We start from the raw sequence: 19,991 nt of genomic DNA, 5'->3' as shown, positions 1-19,991 counted from the left end.
CGCTCATTTTTCTGTTTTGGGTGGCTCAGAGCCCTACACTCTTTGAAATTGAGTCCAAGTCCTCCATCATCTTTGTGATCTAGATCTCTTCCTTCTCTACGTGACACTGGATACTACTCATTTGCATTTTAACAAAGAGCTGCTAAGTTTAGGATCATAGATGGAACGTGACAATTCATATATCATCTGTGAAGAGGACAGGCTAACCTGAAAGAGCCAGAGAGGATTCCCTAAATTGTGCTCTACGACAGACTAAATTGGGCAGAGATAAGAGACAGGTACAGTGAAGCAACAGGTAGGGGGGCAGATTTATGAGAAAAATATCAAATCAGTGAGGAGAATCTACGTATCAACAGAAAGAACAAAGGTCAGGACTGCCTAATTGCTGACATGATGCGACTCACCGAGGGGGTGTTTCTGTTTCTGTGTGGCATTCAGTTTACCCTGGGAATTCTAGTTAATGGTTTCATTGGGTTAGTCAATGGTAGGAGCTGGTTCAAGACCAAGAAAATGTCTTTGTCTGACTTCATCATCACCAACCTGGCACTCTCGAGGATCATTCTGCTATGGATTCTCTTGACTGATGGTTTTTTAATGGTATTCTTTCCCAACGCACATGATTCAGGGATACCAATGCAAATTATTGATGTTTTCTGGACGTTTATGAACCATCTGAACATTTGGCTTGCCACCTGTCTTGGTGTCTTCTACTGCCTGAAAATCGCCAGTTTCTCTCACCCCACATTCCTCTGGCTCAAGTGGAGAGTTTCTAGGGTGATTGTATGGATGCTGTTGGGTGCACTGCTCTTATCCTGTGGTAGTACTGTATCTCTGACCAATGAGTTTAAGTTCTATTCTGTCCTTAGGGGAATTGAGGGCACCAGGAATATGACTGAACATTTCAGAAAGAAGATGAGTGAGTACTATCTGATCCATGTTCTTGGGACTTTGTGGAACCTGCCTCCCTTAATTGTGTCCTTGGCCACCTACTCTCTGCTCGTCTTCTCCCTGGGGAGGCACAGACGGCAGATGCTGCAAAATGGTACGAGCTCCAGAGATCCAAGCACAGAAGCCCACAAGAGGGCCATGAGAATCATCCTTTCCTTCTTTTTTCTCATCTTACTTTACTTTCTTGCCTTTTTAGTTGCATCGTCTAGTCGTTTCCTACCAAAACCCAAGGTGGCTGTGATGATTGGCGAAGTAATTACGATGTTTTGTCCTGCTGTCCATTCATGTATTCTCATTCTGGGGAACAACAAGCTGAAGCAGACATTTGTAGAGATGCTCCGGTGTGAGTCTGGTCATCTGAAGCCCAGAGCCAAGGGACTCATTTTCTCTTAGAGTAACAAAAGGCATGCAGTGGAGCCTGTGAGCCTTGTGGCCTGGCTCAAGACTACAGGACTTTTCCAGACCCTCCTATGGTACCAGTTCCATAACATCACTAGGAGAGAAACACTGATTGCTTTGCCTCTGGTCCCTGGGGACCTGTTTCAAGGCAAAAGCCATGCTTCTCACGGCCTCTCTCTGTATGGTGGTTGTGGAGTGGGGAGGGTGCAGGAGTATAGTAGTGTTTTGGAAATGACAATGTTGTGAGAGCACTCTCACTAAACACATGGTGCAGTGTTTTAAAAATCATCAGCTCAACGTAGTGACTCTGATTACTAGTTTCAACTTAAATTAGATACTAACAGTGATAAACATAAAATTACATAGCAGACTTGAAGGAAAGAGCAAAAGTTTTGCAGTCCTTTAGATGTGGGTTTGAATTCTGCTTCTGGTCAAGATTTTTGGCCTCAGATGAGTTACTTTAATTATCTGTCTGATCCCCTGTTCTGATCTCTACTGGCCATTTTAGCATAGTGTGTTGTGTAAAGTACTCAGTAAGTGAAGGCTATTATTGTAGCTAATATTGGATTGTGCAACAACAGCAATTTCTAAATGATTCCAGTTTCTAAAAACTCATCGTGTGATGATGAAAACGTTGGAAAGAAGATCAAGACCTTTGGATTCTAGATTCCAATTCAGTCTTGCATTTCATGATCATTCTGCTAAAGTACGTTTTCAAGTAATTATTTTGTAGATTGGGCAAAAGACCAAGTAGTTTTATTTTTATTTTTTGTTTTTGACCAAGATACCTACCCAGTTTTAAAATTCCAGTTTTATCAAATGTAATAGAAGCACATTTTATAAGTTTAATCAATTATATTTAGGCCTTGATTTACTTCCTGTTAACAATTTTGACATGTCAATGAAAAGATATTGCTTAATATCCTGAAGACTTCTCAAATACGTAAACATCTTCATTTAGGATACATGGCATTATTCAGAAATGTGGATTTCTAGCACTAATGGGGCTCTCAGAAGTGGAGTGTTTGTGGCTAAGAATGTGGACCCTGAAACCACACAACTTGTGTTTAAATCTGGCTTTGGCCCTTTTGAACTGGCTGACCTTGGGGAAACTTCTTAACCAGTCTCTAACTTTCTTCACTTGTGAAATAGAAATAGTAATTGTGTCTGTGTGTGAGTGTGTGTGTTGGGATAAGGTTGCTGGAAGGAATGAGTGAATTAACACATGGAAAGTGCTTAGAGTGCTACACGGAGTAAATATACAATAAAACTGCTATCGTTGTTGCTGTTGTTATTTGGTGAAAAGGAGCATATTTTGACATAATAAGGAGGAGTATTACATTACGTGATTGGACATTTGGTCAGACGTAACCAGAAGTTAATTTTAGGGTTGTTCTGGGATTTACATCTTCATTTCTAAAATGACAGGAATAAAACACCCTTTGGTCTGCACAGTGTGCATTATCCCATTGGCAAACACCTCCCCGGGCAGCAGGTGGGGGCTCAGGAGAAAAATCACATTACTGCTAGATAAAATAAAGAACTGACTTGTTCACAATACATTTGAGCTTGCAGAGTGAGTACATTTTGTTGGCCCCACTATAAATTGTCATTGTGACTTGGTGGAGCTGGGCCAGTGGTCTAGGCAACATTTCCAGGTTAACTCTGAAATACATAATTTCAGGAGTTCTTGAGTGGAGTTTCCTGGCCGTGTTCTGTCTAGCCTCAGTTTCCATTTGTGGCCAGACGGTGTTCATAGCCAGAGAGGAAAGATTTCTGAATTGTCCTTGGCTTTTCAGGCTTCTCCTCTTATTGCCCAGTTTGCAGATCCCCTTGAGAAACGGATGAGTTCTGGCAAGTGTCTGGATGTTGCTGTAATATTCCAGGAATGAATACATTTATTGCTTCATTTTGATTCTGGCTAACCTTGATTCCAGTTCATTCCTTCCTCTCACAAACATTTATTTCATACTTACTGTGCACGAAGCATTGTGTGAGACACTGTCTGAGACCAAGCACTGTATGAGATGCTTGTTCCTTGAACATTGTTCCTGTTCTCAAAAACATTACATTTAGTGGGTAATAAAGACATAGAAGCAAGTGTTTAATTTCTGCATCACTGGAACAGATGCTTCAGGTAAAACAAAGGAATCATCCTGTCTTGAGGGTCCTGATGATGCAGGTGATCTTTCTCTTTAGATCCCTTTTGTGGCAGCCATGAAAATGTGTGCTCAGAACTCTGCTGTGGAGGCACAATTGGCTGACGGTGCTAGCTTTGGAGATCCACTACCATGAGGCCACATTTCCTCCCAGCCAGTGGTGGAGCACTGTGGAGCACTAAGGCAGTTCTATTTTGCTGATATACATGGGAATCCTCCACCAGGTAATTTTGGCCTTATCGGGTTGATTAAAAAAAAAAACAGCTAGAAAGTTTACTTGTAGGTCAAATTCTCATTCAGAGGAAGAAAGGGTTCTGTTAATACTTTTTCTATATCGATGCTTGTGGAAATAATTTCTAACGGAATGAGTTCATTCATTGATCGTGCTAGCTAACCTTACACATCTTAATTATAGCACTTCCTCCTACAAAGAACCCAACAGTTTGGTATATCACATTCTGGATAGAGACTGTTACTATCAATTCTAGGATTCCTGCTCTTTCAGCCACATTTATTTCTTGTGGCTTACTCTATATTATTTATTCTATTCAAATGTGATGTTAGTAATATTTCACCATCATTACTTTAATGCAGCCATCTATTTTATGGATAATTAATTGGAACTCTGTGCTATAATTTTCCTTTTAGTCATAGTCTCAGTGCTTATTAGTTCTGAATAGAAAGCTTCTGTAAGCACCTGGGCACCAGGTCAGAAAATTTTTCCAGGCTTGCCTTCCTGTCATCTGTCTTAAAGGGCCTCAAGAATTTATTCCCCTCTTCTGGACCTGATTATCATTTTATCTTAGCTCCTTTTTCTTGCCTATTTCTGTTTGGACTTGGCAGTAGGACTTTGTGCTGTACTTTGATGCTAGTTTGGTAACATATGTGGCTGCATCCAGGATTATACCTTGGTTTCATTCAACTGCTAGAGTAGGTAAGAGATGCCATATTCTTGCATTCACCTATGGCCCTCCATAATATCCTTTGCCAGGGATATTGTGCCATATCCCATCTGAGCAAGTACAGAGAAATCCAGCAATGAGATGCCTAGCTATTTGACTCATAAAATTACAATTAATGCATTACTGTGTATCTCATTTCAGGGTACCTGGATTGACAGTTAAGTGCCTAAGAGAAAACAGCTGCATGTGATCTAAATATAAATCCAGATTTATAAAGGGAACACCCACAAGGGCTGACTTGATTTTTTCTAAGAAAAACTAGAACACAGCAAATGGTTATGGCACAAATCTATATATGTAGCTAGAGAATGCAAAACAAAGGAACCATCATGAAAGGATGGGATTAATTGAGAAAGATTTCCTCAAGAAGGTATTGGGTCTTTGATCTTGATCTATGAGATCACTGTAAATCACTAGAGGTGCCAAAGTGAAAGAGTGGCATAGGCATGGCCAGAATTACAGTTGGAGAAACTGGTTGTGGCAGCAGCAGATTAGATGGGAGAGAGAAATTAGGTTCTGGTCATCCATGAATATGTGGATAGGAGGTGGGTGGTTAGGAGTGAGGAATGAGGATTTCCACCATATTCTGGCATATTTAGGAAGAAACACTTTACTGTGAAGCAGTGACAGAAACATGGTTGGACTAGAGGTCTCTGATTTGGATTCTCAGTTTTTGGAGCCTGCTGTGACTCCTCCCTCTTGCCCTCCTGCTCTTGGAGTGACGCCTGGGATCACCTAGGCTTGTTGTAATTAGACATTTCTTTTTTTTTTTTTTTTTTTTTTTTTTTTTTTTTTTTCTTTTTCTTTTTTTTTTTTTATTGCATTTTAGGTTTTGGGGTACATGTGATGAACATGCAAGATTGTTGCATAGGTACACACATGGCAGTGTGCTTTGCTGCCTTCCGTCCCCTCACCTGTATCTGTCATTTCTCCCCATGCTATCTCTTCCCACCTCCCCACCCCCCACCCCTCCCCCATTTCCCCCCAACAGACCCCAGTGTGTAGTGCTCCCCTCCCTGTGTCCATGTGTTCTCATTGTTCAACACCCGCCTATGAGCGAGAATATACGGTGTTTGATTTTCTGCTCTTGTGTCAGTTTGCTGAGAATGATGGTTTCCAGGTTCATCCATGTCCCTATAAAGGACGTGAACTCATCGTTTTTGATGGCTGCATAATATTCCATGGTGTATATGTACCACATTTTCCCTATCCAGTCTATCATCGTTGGGCATTTGGGTTGGTTCCCGGTCTTTGCTATTGTAAACAGTGCTGCAATGAACATTCGTGTGCACGTGTCCTTGTAGTAGAATGATTTATAATCCTTTGGATATATACCCAGTAATGGGATTGCTGGGTCAAATGGGATTTCTATTTTTAGGTCCTTGAGGAATCGCCACACTGTCTTCCACAATGGTTGAATTAATTTACATTCCCACCAACAGTGTAAAAGTGTTCCTATTTCTCCACATCCTCTCCAGCATCTGTTGTTTCCCGATTTTTTAATGATCGCCATTCTAACTGGAAAAAAACACCTTAAACTTCATATGGAACCAAAAGAGAGCCCGCATAGCCAAGTCAATTCTAAGCAAAAAGAACAAAGCGGGAGGCATCACACTACCGGACTTCAAACTATACTACAAGGCTACAGTAATCAAAACAGCATGGTACTGGTACCAAAACAGAGATATAGACCAATGGAACAGAACAGAGGCCTCACAGGAAATACAACATACCCACAACCATCTGATCTTCGACAAACCTGACAAAAACAAGCAATGGGGAAAGGACTCCCTGTTTAATAAATGGTGTTGGGAAAACTGGCTAGCCATGTGCAGAAAGCAGAAACAGGACCCCTTCCTGACACCTTACACCAAAATTAACTCCAGATGGATTAAAGACTTAAACATCAGACCTAATACCATAAAAACCTTAGAAGAAAATCTAGGCAAAACCATTCAGGACATAGGTGTAGGCAAGGACTTCATGACCAAAACGCCAAAAGCAATGGCAACAAAAGCCAAAATAGACAAATGGGACCTAATCAAACTCCACAGCTTCTGCACGGCAAAAGAAACAGTCAGTAGAGTGAATCGGCAACCAACAGAATGGGAAAAAATTTTTGCAGTCTACCCATCTGACAAGGGGCTGATATCCAGAATTTACAAAGAACTAAAGCAGATCTACAAGAAAAAAACAAACATGCCCATTCAAAAATGGGCAAAGGATATGAACAGATACTTTACAAAAGAAGACATACAGGAGGCCAACAAACATATGAAAAAATGCTCATCATCACTGGTCATCAGAGAAATGTAATTAGACATTTCTAAGGAGAATAGGATACAAAGGAAGAAATAGTAATGCAATCCTCGGAAGATTTGCATCTCAGTAAAAGCAGCTGGCCCTTAGATCATGGATGGCTCATTTGCCACTCTGGGGAAAAATTAAAAAAGAGATGTCTTTTCTGGCTGGATATCGGCGTCTGCTTATACATTTCGGTATTTCTCCTGCCTCCACTATCAGCACCGTAACTGCTGACTCCTCAATGCGTAAAGATGCAGGAGTTACTTTATTTATCTGCTACTATTGCCTCACTTATTTTAAATTTTGTAGGAATCATTATGAGTCTGTTTATTACAGTGGTCAGTTGCAAAACTTGGGTCAAAAGCCACAGAATCTCCTCTTCTGATAGGATCCTGTTCAGCTTGGGCATCACCAGGTTTCTTCTGCTGGGACTACTTCTGCTGAACACCATCTACGTCATGTCTTCAAATACTGGAAGGTCAGTCTACCTGTCTGCTTTTTTTATGTTGTGTTGGATGTTTTTGGACTCGACCAGTGTCTGGTTTGTGACCTTGCTCAACAGCTTGTACTGTGTGAAGATTACTAACTTCCAACACTCAGTGTTTTTCCTGCTGAAGCGGACTATCTCCCCAAAGACTCCCAGGCTGCTGCTGGCCTCTGTGCTGATTTCTGCTTTCACCACTTTCCTGTACATCATACTTAGCCAGACATCACCTGTTCCTCAACTTGTGACTAAGAGAAATGACACATCATTTAATGTCAATGATGACATCTTGTCTTTAGTGGTCTCTTTATTCTTGAGCTCATTTCCCCAGTTCATCATTAATGTGACTTCGGCTTCCTTGCTAATATACTCCTTGAGGAGGCATACACAGAAGATGCAGAGAAATGCCACTGGTTTCTGGAATCCCCAGATGGAAGCTCATGTAGGTGCTATGAAGCTGATGATCTATTTCCTCATCCTCTACATACCGTATTCAGTTGCCACAGTGCTCCATTATCTCCCCTTTTATGTAGGGATGAGTATGGGGGCCAAATTCATTTGTATGGTTTTTGCAACCCTTTACTCTCCAGGACATTCTGTTCTCATTATTATCACACATCCTAAACTGAAAACAACAGCTAAGAAGATTTTTTGTTTCAAAAAATAGTGCAATTTCAGTAAACAATGCCTAGATTCACCTGATGGTTTACGGGCAAGATTTTCTGTTGGCAGTTTTCCCAGTAGTCTGAGGAATTCAGTTTTGTGATTGCTCATCTGATAGCCTAGGCTTTTCAGTGCCTGTATTTCAGTTCATTCTGTAATTTTTTTTTGATATGTAGATATTTTAAAATAAGACACATTCTCTAATAAACTTTTTTGAGGCATTATTTATCATGCATTTTGCATGGCCATTGCATCCGCAGATAATGGAAATCACCACATTGTTTTATTGTCTATTAAAGTATAATGGGAAATTCTTCTGAATTAGAGAATATATTGGGGTGCACATGAGTTAATGCTTGTGGTTTAGTTGAGGAGCCCCGAGTAAGGGCTCAGCAGTGGATAGGTGGCCACTGGGAGCCACTAGACTGACTGAAAGCAAAGGAAGGGGGTGCAGTGCAAAGAGAAAAAGAAAAAAGGAAGGTTTCAGAGAGAAAAGAAGAAAGAGAAAGGTGAGAAGAAATAGGTGTACACTGTGGGACAAGACAGAAAAAGTGTCCTCGCACTTGCTGGATAACAGTAACTGAGCTATTCCTACCAAGAAACTCTAAGTTTCTAGACTTGTTCTGGAAAGGAGGATAGTGCCAGAGTTGGCAAGTAGAGGGAAATGATTAGTATTCAAGAAACTGAATCCAGAATAGTTCCAAAGATCTTAAAATCCAGGGGAGGCAGCCTAAGGTCAAAGGCAAGTACCAAATAGTGAAATTAACACCATATGAGTAGAAATTTACAAAATACTGTACCTCACCATAGGATATGGAATTCAGTGGAAAGCCAGAGAAGCACTGGACAGGTAATGGGAGTGCTTGACTTGGGGTGAATTTATTTCATCTGCTTCTACATTTGTGCACAGCACAGTTCTTCTCCAGAATGTTGTTTCTCGAGTTGGGACAAGAGTGTGGTTCCAGAAGAAAGAGGGTCTGAAGATGGGATGTTGACAGGTTTTGGAATGTGAATTGGGGAATCATGATTTGTATCTATTTAGGATTTTTTTGTGTCCATAAAATGCTTATGTAATATTTATACATGTCTAAATAAATCTTAAAGTTTTATAAATTACCAGACTTTTCTTATTCTAGCCACCAGAATTTTGACTGCAATATTCAGTAAAAACTACCAAAGCCAGTATTTTGTGCTATGACACCCAGAGGTATTCATCCTGTTAAATCTTAAGAGTAAGAGATTAAAGGATTACTGAGAGTGATTAAAAGCACACTGTGTCTTAAGAACTCTAAATGGGTGGCAGAAACCCTCGTTGGTCCCTCAGTATCTGCTCTCTGTCCTCTCTTCCATAGTAATCAAATTGTTGGCTATTCAGAATTTTGGCAGCAAATTACATTATTGCCATGTCTGTGAGCAGAAAAGATGTATATAGTTTCTAGGTAATGCTTCAGAACAGTCCTGGCTTCCCTTCTTTTCTCTTTTCTTCTTTACCCTCTCCATGAACTGGAATCTGATGTCAGGATTTTCTATCTTGGACAGTGCAGATGAGGTGAATGCTTAGGATAGTGGAGTAATTCTCCATCCCAGAGCTGGCTCCATGGTTCTAGACACTGTGGACTTGTCACACCAGCTCTGGACTGCTCCAGCCTGAACTCCAGGACTGTTTATGAGAAATCAGTGTCTCCATTCTTTCGGGTGCTGGGTTTTTGGTCTCTGTTACCTTAGTCAAACAACCTATGCTATACTCTAAATATACACAATAATATGTATATAAAGAATATATAATAATTATTATATATTATGTGTATAAATATAATATATATTTTGTGGTGAAATAGTATGTATTTACCATCTTACAGTCAAAGAACATTTTTTTTTTTTTTGAGATGGAGTCTTGCTCTCTCCCTCAGGCTAGAGTGCAGTGGCATGATCTTGGCTCACTGCAACCTCTGCCTCCCAGGTTCAAGCAATTCTCCAGCCTCAGCCTCCTGAGTAGCTGGGACTACAGGTGCCTGCCACTGTGCCTGGCTAATTGTTTTATTTTTAGTAGAGACAGGGTTTCACCATGTCAGTCAGGCTGTTCTCAAACTCCTGACCTCGTGATCCACCCACCTCAGCCTCCCAAATTCTAGGATTAGAGGCCTGAGCCACAGCACCTGGCCCAAAGAATGTTTTTATATGACCTACTAAGTGAAATTGAAATAAAATCTGTGCATGTGGTATAGTATCATTTTTTGGGTAAAAATGACTATATACGAAGAAAAATCTAAAAGGAAACGCATCAAAATGTAAACAATAATTATTTTAGGTGGTAGGAATTGAATAAGTTTTTTGTATATTTTAAGCTTTCTGTGATGAGCATTTTTATATAATCAAAAAACATTTTAAAATATATGAAGTATAGACAGTCTATCTATCTGTCTGTCTGTCTGTCTGTCTGTCTGTCTGTCTATCTACCTACCTACCTACCTACTTACCTACCTAACTACCTATCTATCTCATACCTAAAAGACAGAGAAGGAGTCCTGAGGTCCAAATCTAGTTTGTCCTCACTAAGAAAGGTAAGTGAATTGTCTTCTTGCTTTGTCTGGATTCTTTTCCTTGTATTGGCAAAGTTCTGCCAGTTTGCTGGTTTGTCCTATACTGTCTTCAGTTTTCCCCTCTCTGGTTTGCATGTGTTGTCTTTGTGTTAGGACTATTTTTGCTGTTTGAAGAAAGTTTTCAGTCTTTGCTTAGGCACTTGCCCAAAGTCCCCCCTGGGCACAGTTTTTAAGACTGCTGTGTGTTTAGAGTTTTCCTTGTTCTAATATGCTCTGTTAAATACCCACCACTAACTACTTATTAGCCAGGGACTTAAAAAATTTGGCTTTTGGTTTGATTTTTTTCAAGACACAGTAACGTACAGGCTCTCTAATAAAAATAACATCCTGTCTACCCTTCCCTTTCCTGCAGTAGGTAGAGAATAGAGGGAGACTAAACACGCTTTGTTAAGAAGTCACTTTCTGAAGTGAAGGGCAGGTGTCATAACAGTGTAGAACCTCATGAAACACTCATTGTGGTAACTATAACTCATAGTCATTGCCATTTAACTTTTTTTTTTGAGACAGAGTTTCACTCTTGTTACCCAGGCTGGAGTGCAATGGCGTGATCTCGGCTCACTGCAACCTCCACCTCCTGGGTTCAGGCAATTCTCCTGCCTCAGCCTCCTGAGTAGCTGGGATTACAGGCACACGCAACCATGCCCAGCTAATTTTTTGTATTTTTAGAGAGATGGGGTTTCACCATGTTGCCCAGGATGGTCTCAATCTCTTGACCTCGTGATCCACCCGCCTTGGCCTCCCAAAGTGCCGGGATTACAGGCTTGAGCCACCGCGCCTGGTCTGCCATTTAACTTTTAACTGCTACACGCCCAATACTGTATGAGCTACATTTCCACATGTGACTTTTTAAAGCTGGTCCTAACCTCTTTAGTATGGTAGTTATTGTTTCCATTGAGAAAATTAAGGCACAAATAAGCCATATGAATGGTTCATAATAGCAGAACTAGGAAGGAATAGATTCAGAGCTTCAAGTATAGTCTCTGAAAGCATGAAATTATTGTGCGTGCTTGGTTTCCTTAGCTGAAATGAATGTTATGGTGTCACAAGACTCTGGACTTTTAGGCCTTGAGATTTATATGAGATGTGTTTTTAAGTGAAAAAGTAGTAACATTAAGAAAAAATTATTAGATTTATTTTGAATGTTGCTACTTGGGAAGGAATAGGCCAATAGAAATATGATGAGAAGGTAGATACAATTTCTGTAAGAACTAAATGAAATTCTTAAAAATTTCAAAGACTTTTAAGATTTCTTTATATCACTTAAATTTCACTTAAACAATTCTAAAGATGTCTGGCTTTGGGTTTCTCTGATCATTGTTACTAGCATTCTGTTGATAAACCATTTTCAATTGTTAAAAAAAGAGAAAAGATAATTAGAAAGGAGTCTTTTAAAGCATGAACAGAATGTAACTTTCAAGGTAGTCTCAAAAAGCCACAGTCTTTAGGTGAAATTGAAGCTTACTGAAGGCATTTTAAATAAATTTTTCAATAATTTAATTTTTTTTACAAGTTAAAGCTGGAGATGGATCATCTAGTCTAGTTCACTGGTTCTCAAAGAGGGCTGGGAGGGTGAGAAGTACGTCAGAGTCCACTGGGAATCCTTATTTTTCAAATGTTATATACTCTGCCTTCATTCCTTCTGGGTATGGAGTGGAAGGGGGAAGCGGAACTTGACAAAACTCCCTAGGGAATTGGATATTTGGTCTAAGAAAAGGCACAGATACACATTTATTTCCCCCTCTAAGAGAAGAGCACAAGGCCAGTTTTGCTCCACAAGGAAAAAATTGTGAAAAAAAAATTCCATGTTGGTATAAGAATTTGCCTGGCATACAAGTCAATTCTAAGCAAAAAGAACAAAGCAGGAGGCATCACATTACCGGACTTCAAACTATACTACAAGGCTACAGTAATCAAAGCAGCATGGTACTGGTACCAAAACAGAGATATAGACCAATGGAACAGAACAGAGGCCTCAGAGGAAACACAACATATCTACAACCATCCGATCTTTGACAAACCTAAAAAAAAACAAGCAATGGTGAAAGGATTCCCTGTTTAATAAATGGTGTTGGGAAAACTGGCTAGCCATGTGCAGAAAGCAGAAACTGGACCCCTTCCTGACACCTTACACTACAATTAACTCCAGATGGATTAAAGACTTAAACATCAGACCTAACACCATAAAAACCCTAGAAGAAAATCTAGGCAAAACCATTCAGGACATAGGCGTAGGCAAGGACTTCATGACCAAAACACCAAAAGCATTGGCAACAAAAGCCAAAATAGACAAATGGGACCTAATCAAACTCCACAGCTTCTGCACAGCAAAAGAAACGTCATTAGAGTGAATCAGCAACCAACAGAATGGGAAAAATTTTTGCAGTCTACCCATCTGACAAGGGGCTGATATCCAGAATTTACAAATAACTAAAACAGATCTACAAGAAAAAAACAAGCCCATTCAAAAGTGGGTGAAGGATATGAACAGATACCTTACAAAAGAAGACATACAGGAGGCCAACAAACGTGAAAAAATGCTCATCATCACTGGTCATTAGAGAAATGCAAATCAAAACTACATTGAGATACCATCTCACACCAGTTAGAATGGTGATCATCAAAAAATCTGGAGACAACAGATGCTGGAGAGGGTGTGGAGAAATAGGAACACTTTTACACTGTTGGTGGGAGTGTAAATTAGTTCAACCATTGTGGAAGACAGTGTGGCGATTCCTCAGTGACCTAAAAATAGAAATCCTATTTGACCCAGCAATTCCATTACTGGGTATATATCCAAAGGATTATAGATCATTCTACTATAAGGACATGTGCACACGAATGTTCATTGCAGCACTGTTTACAATAGCAAAGACCTGGAACCAACCCAAATGCCAATCGATGATAGACTGGACAGGGAAAATGTGGTACATATACACAATGGGATATTACACAGCCATCAAAAAAGGTGAGTTCGTGTCCTTTGTAGGGACATGGATGAACCTGGAAACCGTCATTCTCAGCAAACTGACACAAAAGCAGAAAATGAAACACCACATGTTCTCACTCATAGGCGGGTGTTGAACAATGAGAACACATGGACACAGGGAGGGGAGCACTACACACTGGGGTCCGTTGGGGGGAAATGGGGGAGGGACGGGGGGGTGGGGAGGTGGGTAGAGATAGCATGGGGAGAAATGATAGATATAGGTGAGGGGAAGGAAGGCAGCAAATCACACTGCCATGTGTATACCTATGCAACAATCTTGCATGTTCTTCGCATGTACCCCAAAACCTAAAATGCAATTTAAAAATAAATAAATAAAAGACTTTCCATGGGGGAAAAAAAAGAATTTGCCTGGCATAGAAATTAACAAGAGAGTGATATGTGTTAATGGGGGTGGGAGAAGAGGAGAGGAAAGGGAAGACGTGAGGATAAGGGCAACGGCAGGAGGAGGTGTGCAGTCTGTACACCCTCCTCCCCATGCCTGGCAGAGGTGTGAGGTCAACATCACTTCACTACGGTGTGATTGTTATCTGGATTATGTCTATGTGGATATATGGGGTCTGAGAAATGGGGTGACTGTAACTCTACCTTGGGTTAGCAGGAAGGAGCCAGGAGCCCTGGAAAAATGACTGGGTGTGTGCACAGCTAGCTTGCAAATGAGATATCTAAATACAGATACGTACTTGATTGGTCTGATAACATTTCTGACCTATTTTAAATATGGAAAAATCATTTCTTTCAATTTTGCTGCTTTCACAGATGGGACAATGGCTGTGGTTATAATGATCTGAAATCCAGGTATCTCAAGAGAAGAAATAGCTAGACATTGATATTACTCAGAAAAGATATCTCCTAACTCCCACCTGCCCCTTTACATCTTTGGCTTCTATGTGTCTTAAAGGCCTGGGTTAATTAGTCTCTCATCTTTATTCATGCTTTCCAGAGATCCTGGAATTGTGCAGAACTGGACACCCGTGTCTAGAATTAGTAGCTCAGTTCATCTTGGATTTGCATACTGTGAACAACAGACTTCAGGTGCTATCTGACTTTATTGAAATTAGTACTTAGGGAGAGAAATCGCCAAGGAAGGAGAGAAAAATAACACTAATTAGACTATTTGGGGAGCATCAGGCTAGGTAATTTTTTTATCATCACAATAGCCCTGTGAGGTAAACATTATCATCATCATTTTTACAGAGGGGGAACTGAAGCTCAGAGGAGTTAATTAACTTCTTTAAGGACCTAGCTGCTAACTGGTTGAGTTGAGAGCACCCTCAAATCTGTTTGACTTCAAAACACATTGCTTTTCTCCTGAAGGCCACGAGTGCCCCATTGATTAATACATCTAACAGAAATCTAGTCGTGAGGCCTGTGTCCCATTGAGTGCTGGTACTAGCATGAACCTGAGAACTCTTTGCTTTGGATGGGCAGACACCCAGAAAGCCCTGTCTGTAGTCTGTGCTGCTTGACCCTTTCCTTAGCGTGATCTTGCAATGTTATGGGAACACCTCAGTGTTCTCTGTATACGCACAATTCTCATTGCTAATGGTAAAAATGTAATTCTCAATGCTAAAAAATGTAATTATTAGATCTGAGTTTCATTTAAATTTTTAAAATAATGTTTTTATTTCATTTTAATAATATTTTATAGAAGAGTTGCAGAGTGAGTACAGAGTTCAAATATCATCCTCACCCAGTTTCTGCTAATATTTATATCTTACCATAACCATGGTACAGTTGGACTTAGTATCTCTAGTCTGTGTCGGTTTCTCAGCTCTTTTTAAAATTACCTTGACAGTCTTAAAGATTACTATTCAGGCATTTTGTAGAACGTCCCTCAGTTTGGGCTTGTCTGATGTTTTTCTCAGTTAGACTAACGTAAAGTGCCCTAGTCATCACGTTAGGAGTTACGTGATATCAACATGACTGGTCACTGGTGACGTTAACCTTGATCACTTGGTGAAGGTGGTTTCTGCCAGGAACATTGCAGTTACTATTTTTTCCCCCATTTCCATGCTCGGTTCTTTGGGAGCAAGTCATTAAGTCCAGTCCAAACTCAGTGGGAGGGAAATTAAGCTGCACCTCCTGGAGAGTTCCCCACATTTTGCCTGCTGTAGTTAAAAATTCTCAGCCCTCCAAACTTCATATTCATAAAAGCATACAACGAACTCCCCCTCCCTTCATCTGCAGTCCCCTCACTAGCCCGCTTTTACTCTATTCACTTCCCTTCCCTGAGCAACGCTGCCGATGCAGCTCATCTTCTTCCTTGGGGTTGTGATCTTTGCTGCAAACAGCACCTTCCATGGTGTAGTTTGTGCTTCCTCCTCTCTCCCAGCACCTAAATTGCAGCTCCAAAGAGGCGGCAATGACTAGTGAGCAAAACTCGTCTTCTTCATACCGTTGTGAGGCAGGAAGCGGGCAAGACTATGAATTTGTGTACATTCGTAAGTTGTGTTCCTGGTACACGTGCTTATGAAAAACATGCTTGATCTGTTCAGTTTCTGAATATCTGAACTATTTCAGCTCATTAAGGGAATTTATTTGCTTAGGGCAACCGCTTTTACAGGGGAGTTGTCTTGACGCCATCTAGTGGCAAAATAGGCACAATTCTGAGAAGCATTTAAAAAAGTCCTAGTACATGAAGAAGGTTTGCAAGTGAGATGTACAAGAGGAGATAGAAGATGAAACTGTACTGGGTCTGGTAGCAGGAGCGGCAGTTTTTTTTTTGTTTTTGTTTTTTCTTTGGGTGAAAGTGCCAAGTTTTCAAAACCAATGCTTGTTCTTTGTTTCATTCTTTTTAATATTCTTATTATAGACTGCTCTGTTGATGCTGAGTGTGAAGACATAACTTGCCCCTAGGAGGGTCTCTTCTGATGCTAGCTTCCCACTTGCTCTTTCATCAGCTTTCTTTTCTTGGTTTAGGCACTGCAGAAGTAGCTGAGGGCTCAGAGCAGTGGGGAATAGGAGCTTGAATAGAAGGGACTTTGGTAGAAAGAGGTATGGTAGTATCATGGCAGACACATTTTGGTCATGTCAAAAGTAAAAACCAATACTGTTGCTCTGTTAAACTGAATGGCACTGAGGCCATTATTCTCCACATACACCCCTGCAATGCTCTTGGCGTGGGTGCCAATAAGCTGGACAGTTCTGTGTGGAGATTTAAGTAGCAGCCATGGGTCACAGATTTCTCTCCTGCCTGACCTCTCCTAGAATGTATTATTCAGCACTTGATGTTTATCCCGTATTCTTGTTTTTGCTTGTTTGCTCACCCTATCCTTCCCTGTGTTTTCATTGTCATTGCAGTAAGCCTTTGCACAGGTGTAAATATAGCTCTCATGTTTATGTATTCAAATTGCAAACATATTAAAACCATCAGTTACTTGCCTGGCACACCAGAACATAAGCTCCATGAGAGCAGCAACTTTGTTTCTTTACACTGTGTCCCAAGACCTTGGAACAGAGGCCTGGCACATAGTAGTCATTCATAAATGTTTGCTAAATAATTGATAAATTTCATGCTTTCCTTTTTATAACATGAGGTGCCTTGCATTTGCCACTGTTTAAATTCTCACAGTGTCTTATTTAGGTTTTGTGGAGTTAGTTTGGGTGAAAGAAGGATTTCAGGAAACTGTGCTCTAGGCTGTTTGGATTTTAGCTCTTTTCTTCAGAAGGCCATTCCATAACTGTGGCTCTGTACTTAATCTCAGATCCCAGGCCAGCGTCATGTAGATGTGAATGAAGGTGGGACTGCTACCTTCAAGAATGGTTCTTCTGTTCACAGCTGTAATATCTTTGCCAGAGAATGGATTTCAGACTAGCAAAATCTGAGTTGTGAGAGATGAAATGTTCTATCGTAATACTGACAGCATCTTCAGGGATTCTGACAGAGCCAGGAGCAGGACATACTCACCAGCACTGAAGCAGGGCACCTTCTGATTCAGCAGTGAGACATTCCCCTTCTCAGCCACGTTGACTGCTGCCCAAGGACTGCTGATGCTGGTTGCAGTGGCTGAATTTCTTATTGGCCTGGTTGGAAATGGAGTCCCTGTAGTCTGGAGTTTTAGAGAATGGGTCAAAAAATGTAAGGAGTTTCTATAAATCTGCATTAAGCCACTTTCCCCTACTCAGGCTGATCCTGTTGGACTTAATCTGTTTCCACTTTCCCAGAGCAGTAGTTGGCTTTACTGTCTTAATGTCTTCTGAGTCCTGGTAAGCCAGGCCACCATGTGGTTTGCTACTTTCTTCAGTGGCTTCTGCTGCATGAAGATCATGAACTCTGCCTCCCTGACTTCTTATAGCTGAAGAAGAGGGCCTGGAGGCTGGGTTTTTGGTTTTTGCTAGTGTCTTTCAAGATCACTTTTTATTTCTCAGCTCTTGTTGGCTGGACGCTTTAAAAACCATTAACAGGAAACAGCAGCATCCTCCATCCCATTTTAAACCTGTTATTTTTATAGATTGCAGTCTAGTGCAGAAAACTGATTGCTATTTGTGGTGTTCCTGTTCTACTTGTCTTTTTGTATAGACATCACAGGAAGATGGAGGACTGCATCTCCATCTTGGAGATGGTTCAAGCTGTAAGGAGGAGGATTCAACCACGGTGCATGTTGCTCTGGCTCTGAATTTCCCCCTTTACATGGTTTCTGCGTTGGCCAGCCACTTTTCCATAACCTTCTAATCTTCCTCTGATCTCACCATTCTTGCCATCTCTGCAGCACTCATGGCTGCCTCTGCTTCACTTCCCTCTATTGTAATGGTTATGAGGAATCAGACTTGTCAGAGAGTTCCGTGGGAGATAATATGTGCTTGGAAATCCCAGAGGCCACAATGTGGGAGAAGGATCTAATCAGGCCCTTAATTGTATCATTGACAATAGTAAAAATAACTGTAGGTTTTTAGTAAAATAAAATTTTTATTCTCAATTCTCCTTCTCATTTCTTCTTTGATTTTGAAACAAAATGAAAAACACGATAGAAATTGGAGCTTATTGCACTCTAAGCGATGCAAATCACATTATTTTAATAAACTACAGAAGTCAAAACTGAGTTTTCATATTTTGCATGGAAAGTATCACATTTAAAAAAAATTACTGCAGATAATCCAATTTCCTTTGCCAATACACTATGTTTTTGATAAAAGGAAGTATAAAATAGCTATAGTTTGAAAATAGTGTATTTTAAAAAGAAGTGAACCTGTATGTTAATTGCTGGATATTTTTTAGGCAAGCACTTTTCTTAGTGGAATTAGCTACAATAGTATCTCAATTTTCTGTGTGGTTTAGCCCCTCAACACTGGTAGTAAAGTAGGCTGCCAAAAATCCTATCTTTATCCTTTTTTAAAAAAATTATATATATATATATTTTTCAAGTTTTTTTAAATTGCATTTTAGGTTTGGGGTACATGTGAAGAACATGCAAGATTGTTGCATAGGTACACACATGGCAGTGGGATTTGCTGCCTTCCTCCCCATCACCTATATCTGGCATTTCTCCCCATGCTGTCTCTCCCCGACTCCCTACCCCCCACTGTCCCTCCCCTATTTCCCCCCGACAGACCCCAGTGTATAATTTTCCCATCCCTGCATCCACGTGTTCTCATTGTTCAAAACCCGCCTATGAGTGAGAACATGCAGTGTTTGATTTTCTGTTCTTGTGTCAGTTTGCTGAGAATGATGGTTTCCAGGTTCATCCATGTCCCTACAAAGGACACGAACTCATCGTTTTTGATGGCTGCATAATATTCCATGGAATATTTCTAGATATTTTGTTTTTTTGATGCCAGGCTAGGTTTCTGGTAATATGTCAGTTGGCTACCAGGATCTGTGGCAGATTCCTCTGCAAGGTTAGATTGAGGCAGGTGGGGAGAGAGAGTCACTATAACTCTATTAGAAAGTTGCCAAAGAAACACTGCTTTTGGATAGTTTCAAGCCTCCCCTAGATTTTCTGGCCAGTAGAAGATCATGACCTTCTCTGCCCCTCCATAGCCTACAGCCAGAGTTTTAGAATGCTAGCTCTTGCAGCTGGGTGGAGATGATATACAACGAATACTATCTGGAGGCAGGGACTGTGTATTATAATGGTGTCATCCCCTGCGCCTAGTACACTGTAGCTTGACACAAAATAAGCACTCTGTAAATCTACTCAAGAAATGAACTGGACAGGGAAAATGTGGCACATATGCACCATGGAATATTATGCAGCCACCAAAAATGATGAGTTCATGTCCTTTGTAGGGACATGGATGAACCTGAAAACCATCATTCTCAGCAAACTGACACCAGAACAGAAAATCAAACACTGCACGTTCTCACTCATAGGTGGGTGTTGAACAATGAGAACACATGGACACAGGGAGGGGAGCATCACACACTGGGGTCTGTTGGGGGGAAATAGGGGAGGAACAGCAGGGGGTGGGGAGTTGGGGAGAGAGATAGCATGGGGAGAAATGCCAGATATAGGTGATGGGAAGGAA

The 19,991-nt window shown here is 40.7% G+C and overlaps 2 protein-coding genes across 2 annotated transcripts; both read left to right on the top strand.

The window, feature by feature from the left end:
• Nucleotides 1-379: 379 nt before the first annotated feature.
• Nucleotides 380-5,216, top strand: TAS2R3 (taste 2 receptor member 3). The gene has a single exon (XM_074378990.1). The coding sequence runs from the start codon at nucleotides 391-393 to the stop codon at nucleotides 1,339-1,341; it is 951 nt and encodes a 316-aa protein (XP_074235091.1). The 5' UTR covers nucleotides 380-390; the 3' UTR covers nucleotides 1,342-5,216.
• A 1,312-nt stretch (nucleotides 5,217-6,528) lies between these two features.
• TAS2R4 (taste 2 receptor member 4) lies at nucleotides 6,529-12,642 on the top strand. Its single transcript, XM_074378989.1, has one exon. It carries the CDS (start codon nucleotides 7,024-7,026, stop codon nucleotides 7,921-7,923), a length of 900 nt encoding a protein of 299 aa, XP_074235090.1. The 5' UTR covers nucleotides 6,529-7,023; the 3' UTR covers nucleotides 7,924-12,642.
• Nucleotides 12,643-19,991: the final 7,349 nt, after the last annotated feature.

Source organism: Saimiri boliviensis, chromosome 10 (assembly GCF_048565385.1).
Source record: "Saimiri boliviensis isolate mSaiBol1 chromosome 10, mSaiBol1.pri, whole genome shotgun sequence".
NCBI classification, from domain to species: domain Eukaryota; kingdom Metazoa; phylum Chordata; class Mammalia; order Primates; family Cebidae; genus Saimiri; species Saimiri boliviensis.
This window is presented reverse-complemented; position numbering and strand designations above follow the sequence as displayed.

What these genes read in the sequence shown, in the direction of transcription:
- TAS2R3 (XM_074378990.1), top strand. Translation starts at nt 391, where the DNA reads ATGATGCGACTCACCGAGGGGGTGTTTCTGTTTCTGTGTGGCATTCAG.
- TAS2R4 (XM_074378989.1), top strand. Translation starts at nt 7,024, where the DNA reads ATGCAGGAGTTACTTTATTTATCTGCTACTATTGCCTCACTTATTTTA.